This window comes from Ictalurus punctatus, chromosome 11 (genome assembly GCF_001660625.3).
Source record: "Ictalurus punctatus breed USDA103 chromosome 11, Coco_2.0, whole genome shotgun sequence".
NCBI lineage: Eukaryota > Metazoa > Chordata > Actinopteri > Siluriformes > Ictaluridae > Ictalurus > Ictalurus punctatus.
Window position 1 is genome coordinate 18,648,159 of NC_030426.2, and position 24,957 is coordinate 18,673,115.

At 38.8% G+C, this 24,957-nt stretch overlaps 1 protein-coding gene across 1 annotated transcript; it reads right to left on the reverse strand.

The window, feature by feature from the left end:
• Positions 1-822: 822 nt before the first annotated feature.
• Positions 823-24,300, reverse strand: lurap1 (leucine rich adaptor protein 1). The gene is made up of 2 exons (XM_017479209.3): positions 23,474-24,300; positions 823-3,668 (listed from the first exon to the last, which is right to left on the reverse strand). The coding sequence occupies exons 1-2, from the start codon at positions 23,678-23,680 to the stop codon at positions 3,039-3,041; spliced, it is 837 nt and encodes a 278-aa protein (XP_017334698.1). The 5' UTR covers positions 23,681-24,300; the 3' UTR covers positions 823-3,038.
• Between the last annotated feature and the right edge of the window lie 657 nt (positions 24,301-24,957).

The window sequence follows — 24,957 nt, forward strand, 5'->3', positions numbered from 1 at the left end:
CCTATTTCAAATCATTTGTACTCATTTCGAGCTTGAAATAGTTTTGTTTTATTCTTTATAATAGTTGTTTAATGATCCTATATTTGGTTTATTGTAATCTTATAATAAGAAATACTAGATAAATGCGACTAGATTCAAGATATCGTCACTTGCTAAGATGACTTTTTTGGCAGCGCTCTTCCAACATAAAAAATACTGCCCATTGTCAGATTTAATATTCTCTTCACACTGAGACACTTTCGATGAACAATTGCAAAACTTCAAGGCAAACGAAGGCTGCACCATTTCAGGACAGGCCGCTGATTTAATCCGATAAACTAGTACAAATATAGATTTTTGCGTGTTCATAGTTTACAAGTAGATTAATGTGTTTAAATGTGGGGTAAATCATAATGGCAGTATTGCTAGCCCATAATTATAATATAGGTGTGTGTGTGTGTGAGAAGAGCAGTCAGAAGCATCAGATTACATGATGATCCACCTACAAAATGACTGTGTTTATTAGCCCGGTCAGTGGCCAAATAACCTACTCCGACTGATTTTACCCCATACATGTAGTTTTATTTACTGGTGCCCCGTGTAAGGACGATTAGCAACCAAAGCTCACCTTTCATCCAATCCAACTCATATAATTTCTTCTTCTGGCAAACTCAACCCTCTACGTTTCTCTTATTTATGTCATCACATCCTCTGTCTCTCGGCCTCTTGTGCATCTTGGTGTTCACTGAACAATCATGCACACACACATACACATCCCACACTAACAGTAGTCATGGAAACTGTTCCTAGAATCACAGCCATTATTAGCATTCAGTGTGGGTGTGTGGGAGAAAGAGGGCTGCTCCGAGAGCATTGGGAACATTAACTCGCCAACGTTTGTCCTTAATACACCAGAGAACACAATTTCACAGCTTTTCAGACACCCATGTTAACAATCCCAAACTTCTTTAACTAATCAACTTTGGTCAGACATCACCATTTATTAGGTAACACATCAAATGTCAAATAGCATTTATAGCTTCATTACATAAAACTATTACAGCAGTGCAATTCTCTTTGCATAAGTAAAACAGGCAAAACCACATCCAGCGGCACTAATATGGGTTAACACTAATATAAAAACTGCATTTAATTAATTCACTCCATGTGTTTTTTTTATTATTATTATTACTACTATTTCTTTAATACAGAACCCACAGCAAAGTGTGACCTCTCAGATACACAAACCCACACATTTTCATGCATTCAATTCCCTGCATTCACAATCATGATCATCTCACTACATTAATGTGCCTTTATACTACTACATGGTTGCATAAGAGTTGGTCAAAATGCTTTAGCACAATCCATCATAAATCAACAGGCCACATTTATCTGAATTAGTTCATTACACACATATATATTTTATATATCATCTGATTATATATTGTATATACAGATTATATATTTAATCTGTATATATATATATATATATATATATATATATATATATATATATATATATATACAGTGTCTGATTATATATTTAATCATATTGCACAAGCATTTTCACATAGGCGCAGTCTATGCTTACTGTTCACACAGAAGTCATCCCGACTTTTTGTTGATGTCTTTACTTTCAGAATGACCAAGACATTAATGTTAAAGACCTTTCATTTTAGATTATTCGAACTTCCTTAAAGTTCCCTTTAGTCCCTAACTTCGATTATTAAACAGTTATCATGAAAATAAGTAGATTTCATTGTATTTTCTGTTTGCATATTCCACCCTTGAACCTCGAAGCATGGGTCTGCCACAGTGTGCTATTCCAAAAAAAAAAAAAACCCATCAATGTGCATTACTTTTATACTGCAAATGTGTCAAATGTGACAAAAACAGTGACACATTGTATTATTATATTATTGAACTTTAAACTTTAGAATAAATACAAAAATATCACTATGATGCCTTGTGTTTTTGTAGCTAAAAACTTTGGTCCTCTCTAAAATACTCAATAACTGTGAGCTGATCTACTATTCGTATCTCATGTCTTTCAGGCTCCGTCGGAGTTTACATGAAAATAAGAATTCGTAATTTACTTATAGTGATCACTTACCTTTAACCCTCCTGTTATGCTATGTGTCAATTTGACCAGTTTCCACATTTGAGATGTCTGAAATACTGGTTAATCTCTCTTATTCTCTTCGGAATTTTTTGACTTTCCTCATTTCGGGTCATGAACTTATATGCAAATATTTCTTCTTATAGTTTGTCTTGGACAAGCCATAATAAATGTTAACTGTTTTAAGCTGTTCTTTGCTGTTTTTATCTGTATTTCACTGTGGAAGTCATTTTGACCCATAACATAACGGATGTAACTTTTTTTTCCAACATAATAGGAGGGTTAGTTTGAGATATTTTAACTAAAGCACGTTAAATAAAAAGTTTGTATTGGTCAACTTGCACAAGTTACAAAAAAGGAAAATCTAATCATTAATACTGATATTAACACAGAAAATGCTTGAGTTTACCAACCATATCTCTGCAAAGAAATATTTAAAGGAACTGGAGAACTTACTGATAAACCAGATTCCACCATCACATATAAAATACTGCACCAGCAATTCCCAGCTCTAGTCCTGGTGTTTTCCTTCCCTGCATGTTTGCTAGTTTTCCTGCTCGAACACACCTCCAACTAATCAGATAATTAACAGGTGCTTCCTGAGTCAATGTGGGAGTGTTAGAATGAGGAAAGTACTAAATTGTGCAGGATAAGGGTACTCTAGCTCCAGGGCTGGGAATCACTGAGCAAAATACTTTTAATAGATAAACATTTGTACAGATAAATGATTGTAAAGACAAATATAAAGTTCATGCTTTATAACTTTTGGCCCCTTGGGATCTTTGACATCATATCTCTATATCTGAATTCATTTAAGCTCGGAGTCAGTTTAAACGTACGTAAGGATGTTCTTATCAACCGTGTAAACTCAGTCTGTCCAATAAGGCTCTGAAGTCCAAAATATAACCAGCCAACTTGGGCTGCATCTTTTAAACCCTCACAAAAATGTCACATCATCCTGTGAGTGCACCCAGCGCCAGTGTGCATCATATTCCAAGTGCACTTTGCCACTCATTTTGCAGCTTTCCAGCTCCACCTTGCCATTCTTGTAAATCTTACCCTTAGGGCTCAGAGTCTTCGCCAGCCTCTCAGCTGCCTTGGGGGACTCTATGTCTTGTTTAACAGCGCTATCCAGGACTCCAGTATTCGCTCCATTATTCTTACTAGCTTCTTCATGGTTAGAGTCATGGCTGGAAGGTTTCACATCATGGTTAGAAGGTCTCACGTCCTCTTTAGGGCCATTGGGTGTCACGTGAGCGGATTTGGAGTTGTCTGTGCACACAGGTGCGGAGCAGAGTACAGACTCGGCCCCGCTGGAGGTGCAGTACTCATCCAGATCATCAGCCAGAGTGTCCAGGTAGCTGCCGATGGAGATGTTGTCCAGCTTGTCATGGGGCTCATGTAGGCTGCTCCAGCTACCTCCCAGGCTGTACTGACTGCCCGTCAGGCTGCTGCAGTGGCTGGTGAGCATGCCACGCTCTTCCATAAGCCACTTTGCTGCCTCAATTCCCTCGTGCAGTGCCACGAGCTGTTGCAGGATTCTCACATCCACTGCCCGGAGATGAGCCTAACATCACCAGAGACACAATAAAGATGTATTTAAATGTAAGACATGATGGGTGATACTCATGCAACACATAATTCAGGGGAATGCTGCCCATCCTTGAACTCTCAAATCTGCAAGTCAGCAAGGCCAGAGCTAAGAGCTAATCTGACAGTAGTGCAGTCTGCAATTCAAATCACAAGTTTCTATTAATGTATTCTTAATTATATAATGTTAGCATTTCTATAGTAACTACTAAAGTTCAGGGACTTGTATGATGGATGCCATACTAACACATGGAAAAATGTGTTTTATAATCGTTGATATGAAGCTTTCTGTAAGATGTTTATTTAACAATCTCCAGTGACAGTGCGTTGTAATGGTCTATAATTTCTATGTAACACTTGAGTCTTCAGGATAGGAGGGCTTTCCACTTTGCAGTTTCTCAGTAACATGGCAAGGTGATTTTTTTTGTCGGATTAAATTCAAGCAAGACAAAAAAACAAAGAGGCCAGTTAGAGGACGTGTGAAGTGTTTATAGCTGTTATAACGTAAGTGATAGCAGGAACTACCTTGTCTCTCAGATGTTCTACATCCACAATGTAAGCATAAACAGTTAAAAGTATGTGTTGTTCATTAATAAATTGGTATAAGAGCAATAAAACACTTTGAGACATGCTATTATAGAAAATCTATACTTCATTATGGGCAACATTACACCACACTGTAATTGATTCCTCAAACAACGTACCCTGTCATGTTTTATTCCTTACATATAAAAAATGAAATCTACTGCTCTAAATCTTTTTACAGTAAATGAGAGATTGCAGCAGTCGGTATACTCGGATTAGCAATGCTTAATCCTAGTGTGAGATCTGCAGTTGGGTTGTTACCCTGATGAAGGCTAGAAGGTCATTATGGTAAGTGCTTTTGAAATTTATGGATCCCTCTGACAACATCAATTCTCTGAACTGAACCTCTTTACAGTATTGATGGGAAGTTCGGATCACTTTACTGACTCGGATCTTTGAACCTTGTTCAGCAAAATGAACAAATCTTTTTTTGAGTCATTTCGTTCATTTCAGCAGAATATAATTAAAATGTTACATGTTAAATTCCCCAACACATTTAGTACTTAATAAACTATAAAATAAACTAGACTAATGCAAACAAGGCTGAATTATGAGAAACAGAAATTATGAATTAATAGCTTATCATTCACCTCTTGAGTCTTCGGCTTCGAGTCGTTCGTTCTTCTGGTGACCGCCGCATAGGCTGAATGCACTGGGGCTGTGATATGATGAACGAACGACTCAAACCCGAAGACTCGAGACGTGAACTAATCATTTAGTGAATAGTGGACTAGTTCAACAAAACAGTCTTCAAATAACACCATAATGAACTTTCCACTGCTACCCAGATGAGGATGGGTTCCCTTCTGAGTCTGGTTCCTCTCAAGGTTTCTTTCTCATGTCATCTTAGGGAGTTTTTCCTCACCACCGTCTCCACCGGCTCAATCAATAGGGATAAATTCACATGCTTAAAATCTGTATCCTGTGTTTATATGTTTCTGTAACGCTACTTTGAGACAATGTCCATTGTTAAAAGCGCTATACAAATAAAACTGAATTGAATTGAATTGAATTTCTGTTTCCAGTACTGCATGGTGCATTGCCTATGCGGCGGTCACCGGAAAAACAAGCGACTCAAACCCGAAGACTCGAGAGGTGGACTAATCATTTCTGTTTCCGGTACAGAACCTATGGGGATGTTGCAGCGCACGCGTGGTCAAAAATGTACGAATCACTCTCTGAGACAACTCGTTGCTCCCGAGTCATATTAAAAATTCGTTCAAAATGAACGAATCGTTCATGAACGACACATCACTACTTTACAACGCTGGACATCTTTTCTTAATTAAGTAAATAGCAAACATAAGAATAGTATGCTTTATAATACACTGTTAATAGCAGTTTCTAAAATTTAGCGATAGAACCACATTAAGTGTGGCTATGAAAGGCCCTAGGTTTGTCTTATGAATATATTATGAAGCATTTTAGTAAGAAACTAATCTGTATTTTTTAGGGCAGTTCTTAAACGGTTGGAGAGCTTTTATGAAGTATAAATATATAGTGCCATATGCATAAAAGCATTTATTTCACACTGAGCCACTCATGTAACCCCCTCATGGCCAAATCAATTGAAGAGATAAAGGGCGAGTATTGATTGTTCTTCCGAACATTTGTAAACCCATGTTATAATCTTTTTTTGTTGTACAAAGCAGCATGTATATCTGGAATGTAGGGTTGTAATGATACACAAAATTCTAATTACATACAATGAGATATGGGATACTTTCAATAAAGCAAGAATAAGCATTGCCTGAATATGTCCCTAATATTAAATTATTCAATAAGTACAATATATATGCAAAATTTTGTGGACACCTGACCATCCCATTCCAAACTTATTCCCCCTTTGCTGTTGTAATAACCTCCACTCTTCTGGGAAGGATTTCCACTAGATTTTGGAGCGTGCTGTGGAGATTTGTGCTCTTTCTGCCACGAGAGCATTAGTGAGTTTAGGCACTGATGTCAGGCAAGGAGGTCTGGGGTGCAGACAGGCTTCCAGTTCGTCCCAACAGTGTTAAGTGGGGTTGAGTGCCAAGAACACTCGAGTTCTTCCACTCCAATCTTGGCAAACCATGTCTTCATGGACCTCACTTTGTGTACAGTAGCACTGTCATGCTGGAACAGGTTTGGGCTTCTTAGTTCCAGTGAAAGGAAAATGTACTTCTATAGCATACAAAGACATTCTAGACAATTGTGTGCGTCCAACTTTTTAGCAACAATTTTGGGAAAGTAGCACATATATACTCAGCAAAAAAAAAAAAAAAAAAGAAACGTCCTCTCACATTCAACTGATTTATTTCCAGCAAATTTCTAAACGTGTAAATATTTATATTATCATAAAAAGATTCAACAACTGAGACATAAACTGAACGAGTTTCACAGACATTTGACAAATAGAAATGGAATAATGAGGCCCTGAACAAAGCAGGGTTCAATATCAAAAGTAACAGTAGAAAGGTCTCTTTAGTGTCCTAAGTTATTGTAACTGTGATCTTAATCGCCTACCACCTGTAAACTGTTCGTGTCTAAAGGACTGTTCCACAGGTGCATGTGCAATAATTGTTTACGGTTCATTGAACAAGCATGAAAAACATTATTTAAACCCTTTCCAATAAAGATCTCTAACAGCTTATTTGGATTTTACAAGATGACCTTTATAATACAGTCTCTTGAAAAAGGGACATTTCTTTTTTTGCTGAGTGTAGGTGTGATGGTCAGATGTCAACAAACTTTTAGCCATACAGTGTATAATAATTGAATGACACAGTGTTTGCATGTTCCAGTCAGACCCTTGGCAGCATACAATGATACAAAAGCTGTGCAGTAGATGGAAACAAAATTAAATGTGGCTAACTTTTACCAGTGTGACTCACAAGGGGGACGTGTCTAAAGTGTGGCACTTTCTACATTTTGTAGTTAGCTAGTTGAGTTTTCACATGTCAGTCATGTAGCTCTCTGTAACCCTAAAATGTGTTTTTGAATCCTATGTTCTACATTACTGATGCGTTTTCCATTACTATGAACTTCCCAATTCCTGCTGTGATTTCCTTATCCCAGATTGAAGCAGTGAGGAGGCTACCTGAATGCAGCAGAGTTCGCTCTGTGTGTGTGTATGTGTGTGTGTGTGTTTGTGTGTGTGTGTGTGTGTGTGTGTGTGTGTGTTTGTGTGTGGTACTTTTTAGTAAAACTTACTTTTCCTGCCTTTTGTTGCACCGTCCCAACTTTTTCTGAGATGTGTTGTGGCCATCAAATTCAGAATGACCTTATTTTTTTCGTAAAATGGTACATTTCCTCAGTTTAAACATTTGATATGTTTTCCATGTTCTATTATGAATAACATATCGGTTTATGAGATATGCCAATCTCTGCATTCTGTTTTTGTTTACATTTATTTACATTTTACACAGCATCCCAACGTTTTTGGAATTGGGGTTGGAGATCCCGAGGCAGAAGAGTGGTGTCAAACATGTTTGTGGTATTAGCGCTGGAGTACTGTACACATATTTGGCAGATTTGTGTCAAATGTATTGTTTCGGGTACACTGTGTGTCGGAGATCAGTGTGACAATGCACAAACAGGACAATAACTGACCAGAACACCGCTCATACAGTACAGTGAGTACTAATAATGCTAGCTACAAACAAACTGCTGTTGAAGTTGAGAGAGTTTAAATGTAACAGCCGTGATGGTGAGCATAATAAAGTTGTTATAGCTGAAGAGACAACGATATATACTTGACTCTCTTAGATATTGATCACAACCAAAACTGCTTACTGTTTAGAAATACTATTTAGCTCATAGTATGCAGTTTGGCATATGGCCTTGTATAGTTCAAATGTGTATTGACTTGCCACTCACAAATTAATCCATGCAGTTGAGCAGAGAGACTTTAACAATTAGCTTCTAATATGGGTTTATCTAAAAAAAAATTGTGGAAAAGTTAATTTTTTTCTGTAATTTAATTCAAAAAGTGGAACTTTCATATATTCTAGCTCCATTGCACATAAAGTGAAATATTTCAAGCCTTTTTTGTTTTAATCTTGATGATTACGGCATACAGCTCATGGAAATCAAAAACCCAGTATCTCAAAATATTAGAATAAAGAATTTATAATACAGAAATGTCAACCTTCTGAAAAGTACTAATTACTGCATCAATGCGGCGTGGCATGGAGGCAATCAGCCTGTGGCACTGCTGAGGTGTTTGTTATGGAAGCCCAGGTTGCTTTGATAGCGGCCTTCAGCTGTATTGCTGGGTCTGGTGTCTCTCATAGATTCTCTATGAGAATGTCGACCTGAGAAGAGGTCTAATCATCTAATTAACTCAAAACACCTGCAAAGGTTTCGTGAGTCTTTAATCTCTCAGTCTGGTTCAGTACACACAACCACAATCATGGGGAAGATGAAAGTAAATGTTGCATTTCATTTGGAAATCAAGGTCCCAGAGTCTACAGGAAGAGTGGAGAGGCACAGAATCCAAGTTACTTGAAGTCCAGTGTGAAGTTTCCACAGTCTGTGATGATTTGGGGTGCCATGTCATCTGCTGGTGTTGGTCCACTGTGTTTTCTCAAGTCGAGAGTCAATGAAGTCGTCTACCAGGAGATTTTAGAGCACTTCCTGTTTCCATCTACTGACAAGCTTTATGGAGATGCTGATTTCCTTTTCCAGCAGGACGTAGCACCTGCCCACAGTGCCACAACTACTAGTAACTGGTTTGCTGACCATGGCATTACTGTGCTTTATTGGCCAGCAAACTCGCCTGACCTGAACCCCATAGAGAATATATGAGAGACCCCAGACCCAACAATACAGATGAGCTGAAGGCCGCTATCAAAGCAACCAGGGCTTCCATAACAAACGCCTCAGCAGTGCCACAGGCTGATTGCCTCCATGCCACGCCGCATTGATGCAGTAATTCATGCAAAAGGATTAAAGCTCAGACCGAGTACTGAGTGCATAAATTAACATACTTTTCAGAAGGTTGACTTTTCTGAATTATAAATTATTTATTCTAATATTTTGAGATGCTGGATTTTTTATTTCGATGAGCTGTAAGCTGTAATCATCAAGATTAAAGCAAAAAAATATTTCACTATATGTGTAATGAATCTAGAATATATGAAAGTTCCATTATTTTTTAATTAAAAAATGAACTTTTCCACGATACTCTAATTTTGTGAGATGCACCTGTAGTATTTTTCCATCTCAAAGAGCTTCTAACCACTAAATGTCCATATCCTACATACAGCAACTTTAAAGATGATTTCTGATGTAATGTTATCTACTCTGCCTGCCAGCAGCACTCAACATAAGCTTATGTAATATAAATAGCCTAGTCTATAAGGAGAATACTAACCATCCCTTTTGTGCTTTGTCTTTTCCCTGAAACCTAATGAACTTCAGCAGCTCCCCACTGATCTCCAGGCTGTTTAGCTTATATAGAATCTCTGAACCGTAGTGTCAGCCAAATATCCTACATTTTACCATACAGGTAGCTGGAAATATAGACAAACACAATGAAGTATGAAATACATACCTTTATGTGTAGCAGCATCTGTTTCTTTGTCCTGTTGTAACATTATATGTGTTTTATACATGTACTGTGAACAGTGAAACTAAGAACTGTAGCCTGATGTTAGCTAGTTAAAAAAAAAATCCAAAAATAAATCAGTAGAGAAACGAAAGACCTTGGAGACACAGACAAAGCAGAAAACTTAGCCTTAAACAGTTTGTAAATGCATTATTTACTGCTGATGTCAGCCTTCCTAATTACAGTAAAAAAGACAGAGCAAGAGAGAGAGAGAGAGTGTGTGTGTGTGTGTGTGTGTGTGTGTGTGTGTGTGTGTGTGTGTGTGTGTGTGTGTGTGTGTGTGTGTGTGTGTGTGTGTGTGTGTGTGTGTGTGTGTGTGTATGCGTGTATGCGTGTGTACACACATATTAAGCCGTATGTATGGCCAAAAGGACCAAATGTCCTCATAATGATAGGATAGTATCAAATGCCCTCACAATAATACACTGTTTTTAAAGCTTTAATTTTGAAAAACTAAAAGAACCAAATATTTCCTTCTGGTTACTAATGTTATGATTAAGGTTAGAGGAGGGATAGATATAGCATTAGATACAGTCCTCTCTGAAACTATTGGCACAGCAAGTCCAATTCAATTGTTTTTCTGTAGATTGTGGATATTTGGGTTTGAGATCAAACAATGAATATGAGAATGTTTTAGAATTTCAGCTTTCATTTCCTGGTATTTCTATGCAGATGTGTTAAACGACATTTCGTATCAGACCACCCAATTTGTAGGCAACCAAGAATATTGGGACATGTGACTGACAAGTGTTTCTTTTTACCCAGGTGTCCTGTTAGATTGACTGTTTAAACAATAAATATCTCTGAACATCTACTCTTGGTTTTAGCCTTCAGTTTCACCTGTGAAGACTGCATTTCCTTAAAAGGATAAGCGAACGTGAAGATCAGAGAGCTGTCTATGGGAGAAAAGCAATTTAGCCATTTTGAAGCTGAGAAAAGAGGGGAAATCAATCAGAGGCATTGCACAAACATTGGGCATAGCCAATACGACAATTTGTAATGTCCTGAAAAAGAAAGAAACCGCTGTTGTACTGAGCAACAGACACCCAATGGGTCGGCCAAGGAAAACAACAACAGCTGATGACAGGAACATTGCGAGAGCTGTGAAGAAAAAGCCAAAAACAACAGTCAGTGACATCAACAACAGCCTCCACAGGGAAGGGAAGAAGGTATCACAATCGACCATTCAAAGAAGAAATACAGAGGCCATATACAACAAGATGCAATCCACAGCAGTCAGAATTGGAAAGATTCGAAAATTGAATTCGAAACAAACAACAAACGAAAGAGTCTGCAGTATAATCCTGGTAAAGCATCACAAAAGAAGAAACCACCAATTTAGTGATGTCAATGAGTCACAGGATTTCTTCAGTTATTGTAAGCAAGGGATATGCAACCGAATACTAAGTGTTATTTACTTTAATTTACTTCAAGTCTTATCTGTTCCTAATGTATCCTACCAATGAATACTAATCTATAACTTATCTGTTCCTAATGTATCCTACCAATGAATACTAATCTATAACTTATCTGTTCCTAATGTATCCTTCCTATAAATACTAATCTATAACTTATCTGTTCCTAATGTATCCTACCAATGAATACTAATCTATAACTTATCTGTTCCTATACTACCTATAATTGTTACTCACCTAAAAATTGGGTGGTCTTATACAAAAGGTTCTATGTTTTATGTTGTTTAACACATTTAGATCCAAAAACAGGAAATAAAAGATGAAATCATAAACTGTCTTCTCATATCCATCTTTTGATCTCAAACCCAAATGTCTTTGGTGTATGGTACAAATGAATTGGCCTTGCTGTTCCAAAAGTTTCTGAGGGCACCGTTCAAAGAAGATAGAAAACTGACTCTCTCTCTCTCTCTTTCTCTCTGTGTGTGTTTGTTTGTGTTTGTTTGTGTGTGTGTGTGTGTGTGTGTGTGTGTGTGTTAGAGAGAGCGAGAATCCAAAACGAGAGAAATGGTATGGTATTTTGGAGAAAATAGAAGGAAACTGCAAAACGAAAGGGGGACATAAAGGGAGTCCAGTACCTCAGATTCATAGACTGTGAAACTCGATTCCCAAACCACCACTGAATATTCTTACCACTTAGCATTTTGAATTTAATGAGCTCCATTGCTTGAGTTAGCTCATTATAGGCGTTTACATTTACACATATACCTACTGACAGATATAATCCCGAAATCCTCACGACAGTAAAAGGTCAATTAATAAATAGGAAACTTTACAGCTAAAAGTCTGCTTTAATCAGGGAACAAATTAGGAAATCCTTCATGCCAGTACTGGTAATGTGCAAAACACCAAACCAGTTCTGAAGGGATTAAGGTGATGATTTAATTCTTCATGCTACTTTTGTTTGCACTTGAGCTTTTGTATACACACAAAGTAAGCCTGGGGAACATGGCATTTTGCAAGTAGAAGTGAAAACTAGGTAGAGAAAGCGACAGGAAGTACTAACTCAAATCCCAAGAGAGCCACTGTTCGGTCCTTGAACAAAGCCCTTATTTCGTCACATTCCATGAAAGCATTTGCCAAATGAATAAATGTAATGTAATATAAAGAGAGAGATGAGTAATGTGCAGAAAGCAAGGGACAACTAAAAACAGAGAGAGAGAGAAAGAAAGAGAAATGGCAGTAGAAGTGGATGTGTATGAGGTGGGCTCTGATTGCTGGATTCTTCTCTGAGGGTTTGGGCTTGGATCAGTTTGGCGCTACGCCTCGGTCTCAGGCAAATCGTGCTGCTCATAAATTCCCATTTCTTCCTGGCTCAGCACTGATGTGGTTAAGTTCCCCTTCCCCAACTCTCCCTGCCTGCAATGCATATTGTAAACCCATACGTGTTAAACTACATACATGAGTAATGTCTAGGAATATTCTGTCTAAGCCGTGAAGCCCCGAAGTCCTCCCTAATTGTGGTTCAACACTAGTGAGATATAAATGATTGTATACACAGTACATTTTATCAGTATGTAAAATAAATATGGGTATTAGTTCTAGTCTAAGGTTATTAGTCCATCATCCTTTGCATGAGAGAGTGAGACAACATACCGTTATGTCTGAAGCAACCAGGGGGTGAAGGATCTTTACTTTCACAGCCAGACAGTTCCCATTTTTCCATTATGGATTCAGCTCTAATCCCTGGAATTCTCATTTTTCCTGCTAGAGGATTCTGCTCTGTTAAGTATCACACCTCAGGCCAGGGTCAAGTGTGCGCATGTATTTTTTATTTTTTTAGGGTAACTGGTGTCTTTATTCTTCATCAGCTTCTTATCAAATCTTCTTATATGGATTTTGTTTTGCGTTTCCTGGCCGGAAAGTACAGTGGTGCTTGAAAGTTTGTAAGCCCTTTAGAATTTTCTATATTTCTGCATAAATATGACCTAAAACATCATCAAATTTTCACACAAGTCCTAAAAGAAGACAACCGCAAAACAATTAAATAAATGAGACAAAAAATATTACACTTAGTCATTTATTTATTGAGGAAAATGATCCAATATTACATATCTGTGAATGGCAAAAGTATGTGACCCTCTAAGATTAACAGTTAATTTGAAGGTGTTTTCAATCAATGGGATGACAATGTGGCAATGTGTGAGTGACCGCCTGGTTTTATTTACAGAACAGAAATCTATCAAAGTTTGATCTTCACAACACGTGTTTGTGGAAGTGTATTATGGCATGAGCAAAGGTGATTTCTGAGGACCTCAGGAAAAGGAGTTGTTGATGCTCATCAAGCTGGAAAAGGTTACAAAACCATCTCTAATGAGTTTGGACTCCACCAATCCACAGTCAGTCAAGACCATTGTTACCCTCCCCAGCAGTGGATGACCAACAAAGATTGCTACAAGAGCAAGACATGTAATTGTCCAGGAGGTCACAAAGGAGCCAGGGTAGTGTTTAAGCAACTAAAGGCCTCTCTCACATTGGCTAATGTTAATGTTCATGAGTCCTTCATCAGGAGAACACTGAACAACATTGATGTGCATGGCAGGAATAGAAGAAGAGAGTCACTGCTCTCCAAAAAGAACACTGCTGCCTGTCTGCATTTGCTAAGGAAACACAGACAAGCCAGAAGGCTACTGAGAAAATGTTTTGTGGATGGATGAGACCAAAATAGAAATTTTTGGTTTAAATGAGAAGCGTTATATTTGGAGAAAGAAAAACACTGCATTCCAGCACAGGAACCTTATCCCATCTGTGAAACATGGCAGTGGTATCAGTGATATCATGGTTTGGGCCTGTTTTGCTGCATCATTAGGACGGTTTGCCATCACTGATGGAACAATGAATTCTGAATTATTCCAGCGAAATCTAAAGGAAAATGTCAGGACATCTTTCTATGAACTGAATCTCAAGAGAAAGTAGGTCATGCAGTAGGTCAAGTCAACAACCCTAAGCACACAAGTCATTCTACTAAAGAATGGTTAAACACAAGGGTGTTAGCTGGACTGTAAATCATCCAGGGCAGAGCCCAGATTTTTCTCCATCAAAAAACCCTTTTAAATCGTACTTCCAAATATACTGTTTGTCTGCATTTTTCCTTAATTGTCAGGGCTAATTGTTTAAAAATGTGAAAATTGGACAAAAAGTTGGATTTATCATAAAACTTGCCTCGGGGGTTATCACTGTTTGCAGGACTACCAGACCAATAAAATGTCAAAATTTTTGGCTATCGAACATGAGACAAGGCCAGTTTGGTGTCACTAGCCAAGGGGAGGCACAACTAATCTATCACTGTATGGGTTTAGCTGCTACAGTGCCATGCAGAGTACAGTGAGGGAAAAAAGTATTTGATCCCCTGCTGATTTTGTCCATTTGCCCACTGACAAAGAAATGATCGTTCTATAATTTTAATGGTAGATTTATTTGAACAGTGAGAGACAGAATAACAACAAAAAAATCCAGAAAAACGCATGTCAAAAATGTTATAAATTGATTTTCATTTTAATGAGGGAAATAAGTATTTGACCCCCTCTGCAAAACATGACTTAGTACTTGGTGGCAAAACCCTTGTTGGCAGTCACAGAGGTCAGACGTTTCTTGTGGTTGGCCACCAGGTTTGCACACATCTCAGGAGGGATTTTGTCCCACTCCTCTTTGCAGATCTTCTCCAAGTCATTAAGGTTTCGAGGCTGACGTTTGGCAACTCGAACCTTCGGCTCCCTCCACAGATTTTCTATGGGATTAAGGTCTGGAGACTGGATAGGCCACTCCAGGACCTTAATGTGCTTCTTCTCGAGCCACTCCTTTGTTGCCTTGGCCGTGTGTTTTGGGTCACTGTCATGCTGGAATACCCATCCATGACCCATTTTCAATGCCCTGGCTGAGGGAAGGAGGTTCTCACCCAAAATTTGACGATACATGGCCCCGTCCATCGTCCCTTTGATGCGGTGAAGTTGTCCTGTCCACTTAGCAGAAAAACACCCCCAAAGCATAATGTTTCCACCTCCATGTTTGACGGTGGGGATGGTGTTCTTGGGGTCATAGGCAGCATTCCTCCTCCTCCAAACACGGCGAGTTGAGTTGATGCCAAAGAGCTCCATTTTGGTCTCATCTGACCACAACATTTTCTCCCAGTTGTCCTCTGAATCATTCAGATGTTCATTGGCAAACTTCAGTGGGCATGTATATGTGCTTTCTTGAGCAGGGGGATCTTGCAGGCGCTGCAGGATTTCAGTCTTTCATGGCGTAGTGTGTTACCAATTGTTTTCTTGGTGACTATGGTCCCAGCTGCCTTGAGATCATTGACAAGATACTCCCGTGTAGTTCTGGGCTGATTCCTCACTGTTCTCATGATCATTGCAACTCCACGAGGTGAGATCTTGCATGAAGCCCCAGGCCGAGGGAGATTGACAGTTCTTTTGTGCTTCTTCCATTTGCGAATAATCGCACCAACTGTTGTCACCTTCTCACCAAGCTGCTTGGCAATGGTCTTGTAGCCCATTCCAGACTTGTGTAGGTCTACAATCTTGTCCCTGACATCCTTGGAGAGCTCTTTGCTCTTGGCCATGGTGGAGAGTTTGGAATCTGATTGATTGATTGCTTCTGTGGACAGGTGTCTTTTATACAGGTAACAAGCTGAGATTAGGAGCACTCCCTTTAAGAGTGTGCTCCTAATCTCAGCTCGTTACCTGTATAAAAGACACCTGGGAGCCAGAAATCTTTTTGATTGCGAGGGGGTCAAATACTTATTTCCCTCATTAAAATGCAAATCAATTTATAACATTTTTGACGTGCGTTTTTCTGGATTTTTTTTGTTGTTATTCTGTCTCTCACTGTTCAAATAAACCTACCATTAAAATTATAGAACGATCATTTCTTTGTCAGTGGGCAAACGTACAAAATCAGCAGGGGATCAAATACTTCTTTCCCTCACTGTACGTTATCTTTCCTTATGCTGTACTCATATCATATTCACGTAACCTATACATATTCACATTTACACACCTTGTTTTCCTACTCAGCATGAGAGGATGTTAGTGTTTCAATCCATTTACTACTTAAAAAAAATTGGCATATATCCATGTTTCCTCACACTGACTATGTGCTAGCATTTGGTGGAATTGAGAGCTGTCAGAATTGAGAGTGTTTCCACGTATTTTCCTGTAAACCATGTCTGATTGGTCTCGCCTCCGTTCACTGAAGATATAAAATTACAGGCTGTCTTTCATTTCTAACATAGTGACAAACCGCTCCAAGTGGAGAATTATCCGGGGCTAAAGAAAAAATCTTTGGGGCTACGACCCTGAATGCCCAGACCAGGTTACGCCCCTGGTTAAAGAAGAATAAAGTTAATATTTTGGAATGGCCAATTCAAAGTCCTGACCTTAATCCAAAAGAAATATTGTGGAAGGACCTGAAGCAGGCAGTTCATGGGATGAAACCCACAAACATCCTGCAGTTGAAGCTGTTCTGTACTGAGGAATGGGCTAAAATTCCTCCAAGCCCATGTGCAGGACTGATCAACAGTCACAGGAAACATTTAATTGCAGTTATTGCTCCACAAGGGGGTCACACCAGATACTAGAAGCAAAGGTTCACCTACTTTTGTCACTCACAGATATGTAATATTGGATCAATTTCCTCAATAAAAAATGACCAAGTGTAATATTTTTGTCTCATTTTTTAAATTGGGTTCTCATTGTTTACTGTTTTAGGTCATATTTATGCAGAAATATAGAAAATTCTAAAGGGTTCATAAACTTTCAAGCACCACTGTATGTCAGGAAGCAGGTCGAGGTAAAAAAAAAAAAAAATCAAATGCCATTTTGTCCAAATATTGCATACTATTTGCAAACACAGCCTCAGTCTGTGTTGACGTCACAGGCAGCCCAATGTCAAACTGCAGTCATCATAGACTGCATGACTAGACATCAAACCCTGCATACTCCGCATACACTGTTTTTCTCAACGTCTACTGCTGCACACAGACATAATGACACATTTAATTATGAAAGACAGGACTTCTTTCACTGAAACTGTTCCACATTGCTCATACTGTCCTTCAGTGCTTCTCTGTCCTCCATGCAATTACTTAGCACTTCTCATTGCCCCTATCTAGCTAGAGTCATTGCTTCCATCTGTCAGCACACCATCCCCTGTGTTTTCCATCTGTGCAGCAGAGATACAGAGAGAAAAGGACAGGGAGAGTGGGAATGAGCAAAGAAAATGAGTTTATGCGTCACCCGGGGCACAGGTGTTCAAAACAATGTCCTTGTGGTAACTCATTTATCCAGCGGAGTTGTAGGTTTTATGTCCTTTGTTAAACAATGAAATGTAAACATTACAACCTCACTACCTCTACTTGTTCTGAGTAAAAGCAGACACTCTAACATCACATTCTTCATATGTAGTAGGATCAAATTTGTTTACATGCAGCTTCACTAGGCTACTTCTATCCTAAACTTTGGCCATGCCTCTCTGTTTGTCTGCCTATCTGGGTAGGGACGGGAGGTGAACACACTGCGGTCACACACTGCAGCAGAGCCGGGTGTCATAACCACACTGCGTGAGGTCTGAGTCACTGACAGCTAGCTCACCACTGCTTAGGACTAATAGGTTATGAAGATAATCTAACATCAATTGCGATCTAGCACCCCTTTGAGAGGAGGAGGACTGATCAAATATAAGCTGCTCTTGACATTGAGTCTGTAAATACACTGTCCAAAAAAGGTACTGGTTTTCTACATAGTCCTTATCAGTGTGGTCAGTCCATCCATTTTCCATACCAAACCATCGCAGGGCACAATTACACACACTTTTGAAATGCCAATCAACCTACAGCACATGTTTTTGGACTGAGAGAGGAAACCGGAGTACCCAGAGGGAACCCCGAAGCACAGGGAGATCACACAAGCTCCAATCACACAGGCCGCTGGCGAGATTCGAACCCCCAACCCCAGCACTGCAACGCAAACATGCTAACCACTAAGCCATTGTGCCCCTACCAGCAGTTTAGGTATTTATCAAAACTCTCACATTCAGCCATCAATAGATGCTCTGTTCAGAAGAGAAAATATTTCCATATGGCATCCCAGGCATTGTAAATTGTCTAAAAACAAATGACAAGAGATTAACAACACGTAGATGGCTCTTGGTCCACTCCTCCATGCATAATATTTTAAGATGCTTTATATTCTTTGGTTTTCACAGGTCAACTTCCCATTTCAATTCAAATTTGAAGGCTGAGATTGTTGTTGCAAAAATGTTGGATTTCTATGTTGACCAAGTGTGCTTGGCTTGGCTTTCTTTTTACAAGCTCCATCTTTGGTCTAGTCTGAAACTCTTGGCAAACACATTTTGGACTGAAATATCCTAGTACATTCATGATGCCATCAATCTTCATAACCACCAACTACAAAACAGCCCCAAAGCATTACTGATCCACTCTCATATCTTACCCTGGGTATTAGTTGTTTTTCCATGTGTATAGTTCACTTTTGTCACCAAACATTCTGCCAAAGTGACCAAAAGGATACATTTTGCTTTCATTTGATCACAACACATGATACCACTGGTCCTTTGAATGGAATCACTGTTTTAAATACAATTTAATTTTTAAATACAGTTTAAATACAGTGTGCACGGGTACCGTGTGCTCATGAGTCCTTAATACCTGTGCTCAACTCCAGGCAAATTTCCAACTATTTCAGACGTGAAACTTTTTTGGTTGAATTGTGCTTAATGGTATTTTTTAACTGCATATGTATTTTTTTTTAGTATTAATTCCCTGATTTGGTCAGGTCAACAACCATCTGTCTCTTTTGTGTTGAAAGTTCTTTGGTTTTAACTTTTTATGACCCTGTTTTAATGTGAAACTTTATGCATGTATCACTTCATACTAACCCTAACCCATACTACTACTATTAATAACAACAACAGCAATACTAATACTACTATTACTATTAATAATAATAATAAATATCTGTATTTTATTACATATAGTACATATCTGCTTGTTATTTTTTTCTTAATGTAGAATATGCAGTAGCCTACAGATGATCTTATCTTACCTTTTCGCCTGTGAATTAAACTGTAGTTCCCATTCCCAGCTATGCTCAGCACTTTTTCATGTTTTCTAACTGCTCGAGGCTAATAAGTGGGAGGTGAGAAATTGCATCAGAGGAGGTGAGAATACAATGGGGAGGAAGAGTACTGTTAAAATACAAATTGTCAGCTAATTATCAAGCTCTTCATGAGCTGAGTCAAGACCAAACAGGGTAAACACCACAATTTGTTGAGCCTATGTTCCTCAAGATTAGGATTGAGAACTACCCACCTAAAACCACAGAATTACTTGCTGTTCAATACAACAAGCTGGTTAGAGCGGCTGGATTCTCCTGATCCGCAAACAGCCTAATCAATACTGATGTCCAGACTAATCGGAAATAAGGCTGACAGAGGCAGTACTTATAATGGTTTTCCACTGACTCCTGACTGCTTTCCCACTCAATCAAGAGACTTATGGTAACATCTAGGCCTTATTTTCTCAATGGCTTTGAATTATTTCAGTGACTTGCCTGTGGAATTTGAGAAGAATGTGTTGGATCATGAGCATTTGACTAGTTAATGGAAAATAATAGTCTATATTTCAAACATTCTCTCCTTTTTCCAAAGAGGATGAGTGTATACACAAATTTAAAATGTCCAGATTATATCTTCTTGGTATTTTTCCCCATGCTGTACATTTCACATTTAAACCAATTTTACACAAACACGTCCCTTAAGGTTCTGAATCTGGTTTGATTATATGGCAATTATACATCGCCAGCTCTCCTATTTCCAAAGTAGTATTGTAAGCATAAATATATGTAGGTCAGGTGTCATATCTACAGCTTTGTAACATGTTTAGAGCTTTGTTACATTGGCATGGAACAATAATAAGTACTTTTATGGGTTTTTGGGAATGTGGGTGGACTGGTCTGTGGAATTTGAGCTGTTATATATGTATATATAAGATGGTGAGGAAAGCAGCCCACATAAAGAAAATGCACATATCAGGATCATCTAGTTCACCTTAAGTGATTTTTAGACTTAACAAGAAAATAGAAAACATCTAACTGCTTTAGAAATGAGCTACATGATTAATTGGTGATATTCGTATGTTTCATTTATATGAAAATGTTTCATGCCATTTTGCTAAATACATTTCATGTCAGAAAAAAAAAGCTCAAGCCTTTATGCAGTCACAGCCTAAATGTTCATGCCACAAAGTTTCACAAATGAGGTGCTCTGAATAAAGAGCAGTTCAATTTCTCCACCCTTCCTTTTTCCATCACTCTGGTACAGGCTAATCTCATCTCATCTTAGACTTTGTCCAAGAACATTACGGGCTGCTTCCACAGGTTTTAGGAAACTGTAACCCATGCATTAAGTTATATTGTGGTCAAACCTTTAAAGATTATGGTGGTGTTTTTTCCTCTTTATGTTAGTCATATCTTTGCCTACATGAAGTGTTCTTGTTCATAATAGTTAGTAGTTTTCATTCAGGACTGAAGAGATATTTTAATAATTAATCATTGTGTTCTTGTTTGTAACAGTATACCCAACATTTTTCATACACATAATGTTTTGACTAGGGCGCCCAGTCATTAGCACCGTTGCCTTGAACCTCCATGGTTGGGGGTTCAATACCACCTACGCCCTGTGTGTGCAGAGTTTGCCTGTTCTCCCCGTGCTTCGGGGGTTTCCTCTGTGTACTCCAGTTTCCTCCCCCAGTCCAAAGACATACATTGTAGGCTGCTTGGCATTTCTAAATTGTCCGTGGTGTGTGCGATTGTGCCGTGCATCGGGTTGGCACCCCATACAGGGTGTCCCCCACGTTGTATCCCTAGTCCCCTGGGATATGCTCCAGGCTTCCCACGACCCTATGTAGCATAAGCGGTACAGAAAATTGATGGATAATGATTTGACTCTCTCTCTAATTGATTCTAATTCACTTCCATTGACACCTCTTTGGATTTCATGTTTATGAGCCAAGAACAACAGACTCCAGACTTCAACAGACTCCAGACTCTAAAATCAACTCTAAAGATTTCCTTAGCTCTCGCTTCAACTATTAATGCAGTGAGATTCATCTGGCCCAAAACAACCACAACTAAGCAGTTGTTAGTTAGAGTTTTATATGAAGGAGGGATTCACTGGGACTGAAAATAAGTATTGCTATTGAACAAAGATTGGCCTGAAATGCTGCATCTGCATCAGATCAGATCTGATATGTTTGTAAAATCAGTCCACTGATGCATTTTTCATAGATGCTGTGAGTGTGTATGTTGTTGACTAACACCCTTTGTTAGGACACCACCTTAATTTTAATGGTTAGGCGAGGTATAAAAATATCTGATATGGATGTACATATCTTGAAATGTATTATTATAGTCTCCATTTTATTACTGTTTCATTTTTAAACCCAGTAGGTTGGAGTGCAAAGCCATATGTTCCATTGAGTATGAGTGAGAATCATATGTACCAGAGCAGAGCTGTAAAAAAAAATAAATCAGATGCCACTACTATAAGTGATTCCTGACTAGTAATACTGTACTTGGGGTATCAAAGTGTCTCACACTACTCATACTGTTGCAGAGAAACATCACAACACAACCAGTTCTAAAGGATCTGTTGTTGCATGGCAACCTTGAGTCCTTGTGCTGATTCAACAGCAAATGGAAGCTGTACTCCAATGTGCATATTCAAAAAGAACACTTCACTAAGGTGTAGAATCCCTGTTGGTAATGCTAGTCCGCTCCAAACCAAGGATGCTAGCAGAAATTTTGGGCCCCCTGATAGGTTATTGTTGCCTGTGGTTCCACTTGGACCCCCATGTCTGTTTTGGTGTTTGGACTTGTACCATTTGCTACACACATATGATTAGATTGGTCGGCCATCCACATATCCAACCAGCGGTGGTTTTACAATGGTCTTGTTCCACTGATGAATAGATATAGGGTTGGTGACAAGATCTGAATAACAACACAGTGAACATTTAACCCTTGCGTTCTGGGTGCTGACTAGCAATCGATCAATTGTTAATGGGTCGCACTGGTAGCGGAGACAAAAAAATAATATTCGAAACGATCAATCTACACTCCTGGGCAAAAGTTTTGCCTTAAATGGCAAAATATTACGTTTTAAATGTTGTCTTAACAACACATAATTGGTGAGGAAATTAGCAAGAATTAAACACATAGGTAAAGTAAATGTGTATGGGATAGCGTTTTCCTTTTATTTCTTGTAATGTTTAAGCCTTTTGGGTAAACTTGGTTAAACAGCTTCTTTTTTAAAAATGTATTGTATTTTTTACTTTATTTTAATTTTGTACATCTGGCCATGTGTTCGTTTGAATTTTACATCAAACATTTGAATAATTATCACGAGTTTACCTTTGTGTAAAAGAAGACTATATAAGACTATAAGTCTATATAAGACTGCATAATTTCCCTGTTTCTAGCTTTGTCCCCCCCAAACACTTCACTGCAGCAAAAGTAAATGAGCAAACGGTGGCTCAGGAGGTATCAGGACTGCATTCGTTTCATTCTTACTAAATTTCAGTCCAATGATTTGTTCTTAAAAACATAAAAAGCTTAATATTTACGCTTGGGCTCTTTCTGGGCTTGGCCCCCTTTTTTATTTATTTATTTTATTTATTTATTTATTTTGCCTAGGACAGTAAATCATCTCTCATGTCTGGGTATGTTCTTGCCTGCAGGTAAGAATGAAATAAGTCATGGACGTAATGTCAAATAGAGCGAATTCACTTATTTGTGTTGTTTTCTGTAAACTGGTGTGAACTGATATTTCAACACTTTTTATAATCTGCAGTAAAACCTGCAAAGCGAATGAACCAAATGTAAATGTGTCCTATTTCATGAGAAAGCACATACAGTTTAATGTAAAACAAACAAACAAACAACTTTTTGATAGCAAGTATGCAGGTTTTTTGTTGTACCCAGACACTTCATTGAACATTATACAGTATTATGAACACATCTTTACGCATGAGGACGCAAAGAAGATGGGCTGTTACACGCTGGTTGACTCACCCTGTAGACACATACTACCCTAATCACTAGCAGATAGTAGTCTTACCATCTCGACTTTGAGCTTCCTGATCTTCTCATCCAGTGTCTGCTCCCCGCTGTCTGCGCTCTCCTGCCGGATCACTTTGCTCTGCTCGCCGCGTTGCGCTGCGTCCTGCCGCATCCACCTGAGCAAACCTTCCGGCGTCTTCCTCCCCAACTTTACCTCCAACTCTTTGAGGTCGGGCACACATTCACTGCCACTAACTTCTTCCATGATGTGGTCTTCAACAACAATAACAACAAGAAGAAATAACTACTTTCACTGCGATTTCTAAATTCGTGCTGTGGAGTCGAGCTGGTTGTGGCAGGCTGCTTTTAGACCGGATTGAATGAAACTGCAGTCACAGCTCCAGCTCCTGTACCATTCGCACTGGCCATTCGGTTTCTGCCTCATACAGCTACAGAATCCATGAATGAGACTCGGGAATCATGCTATAAACATGACTGGCATTGCGCTGTTCACAGGGAGGGAAAAAGGTAGGAATGACGCAGCGCAGTGGAAAAAAAAAGGTCTGAGCTTCTTTAAAAATTAAAAAATAAATAAATACTGTTGTTTATTTTTCCAAATAATGTCCATCCTCAGGTGTGCGGCAGCAAGACCCTTTCCAGTTTCGCATCATATGTCACTATGACAGCTCTATTAGATCGGATTAATAGCGAGTGGAGACTTTTTTTCTGTCTGGAATCTGATGTGAAATCACTAATCCTCCGAATCTGATGAACTCAGTGGGTCAGTTTGGCCTCCATCGCGAGACGCAAATTCCACCTGCATGACAGCCAGTGCTAAATCAAACACGCACGCGCACACGCGCGCGCACACACACACACAGCACTGCGAGTTAGCCGCCGTATATACTGTAGTATAACACCACCCTTCTCTCTCTCTCTCTCTCTCTCTCTCTCTCTCTCCCTCTCTCTCAATTCAATTCAAAGTACTTTATTGGCATGATTGTTTACATACAACATTGCCAAAGCATCAATATAGAGCTCGCGCGCTCTCTCTCTCTCTCAATTCAAAGTACTTTATTGGCATGATTGTTTACATACAACATTGCCAAAGCATCAATATAGAGCTCGCGCTCTCTCTCTCTCTCTCAATTCAAAGTACTTTATTGGCATGATTGTTTACATACAACATTGCCAAAGCATCAATATAGAGCTCGCGCACGCTCTCGCGCTCTCTCTCTCTCTCACACACACACACGCACCCACCCACACACACTACCGTAATGCCGTAATGACACACTACCGAGTTTCCATCTAATCCCACACCCTCTTCCAAATTCTAAAAAAGCAACGGTAGTAGCAAAAAATTTTTTTAAATTAATTAATTAAAGTTTCATTTATATGTATATCACTATGTAACTTTGATTTGAATGTATTTTAATGTTGTAGCAAATAATAAGAATATTATTTGTTGTTGTTGTTGTTGTTGTTATTATTATTAAGACTAATATTTCTAATCATTTTTACATAACTAATGATAACTAA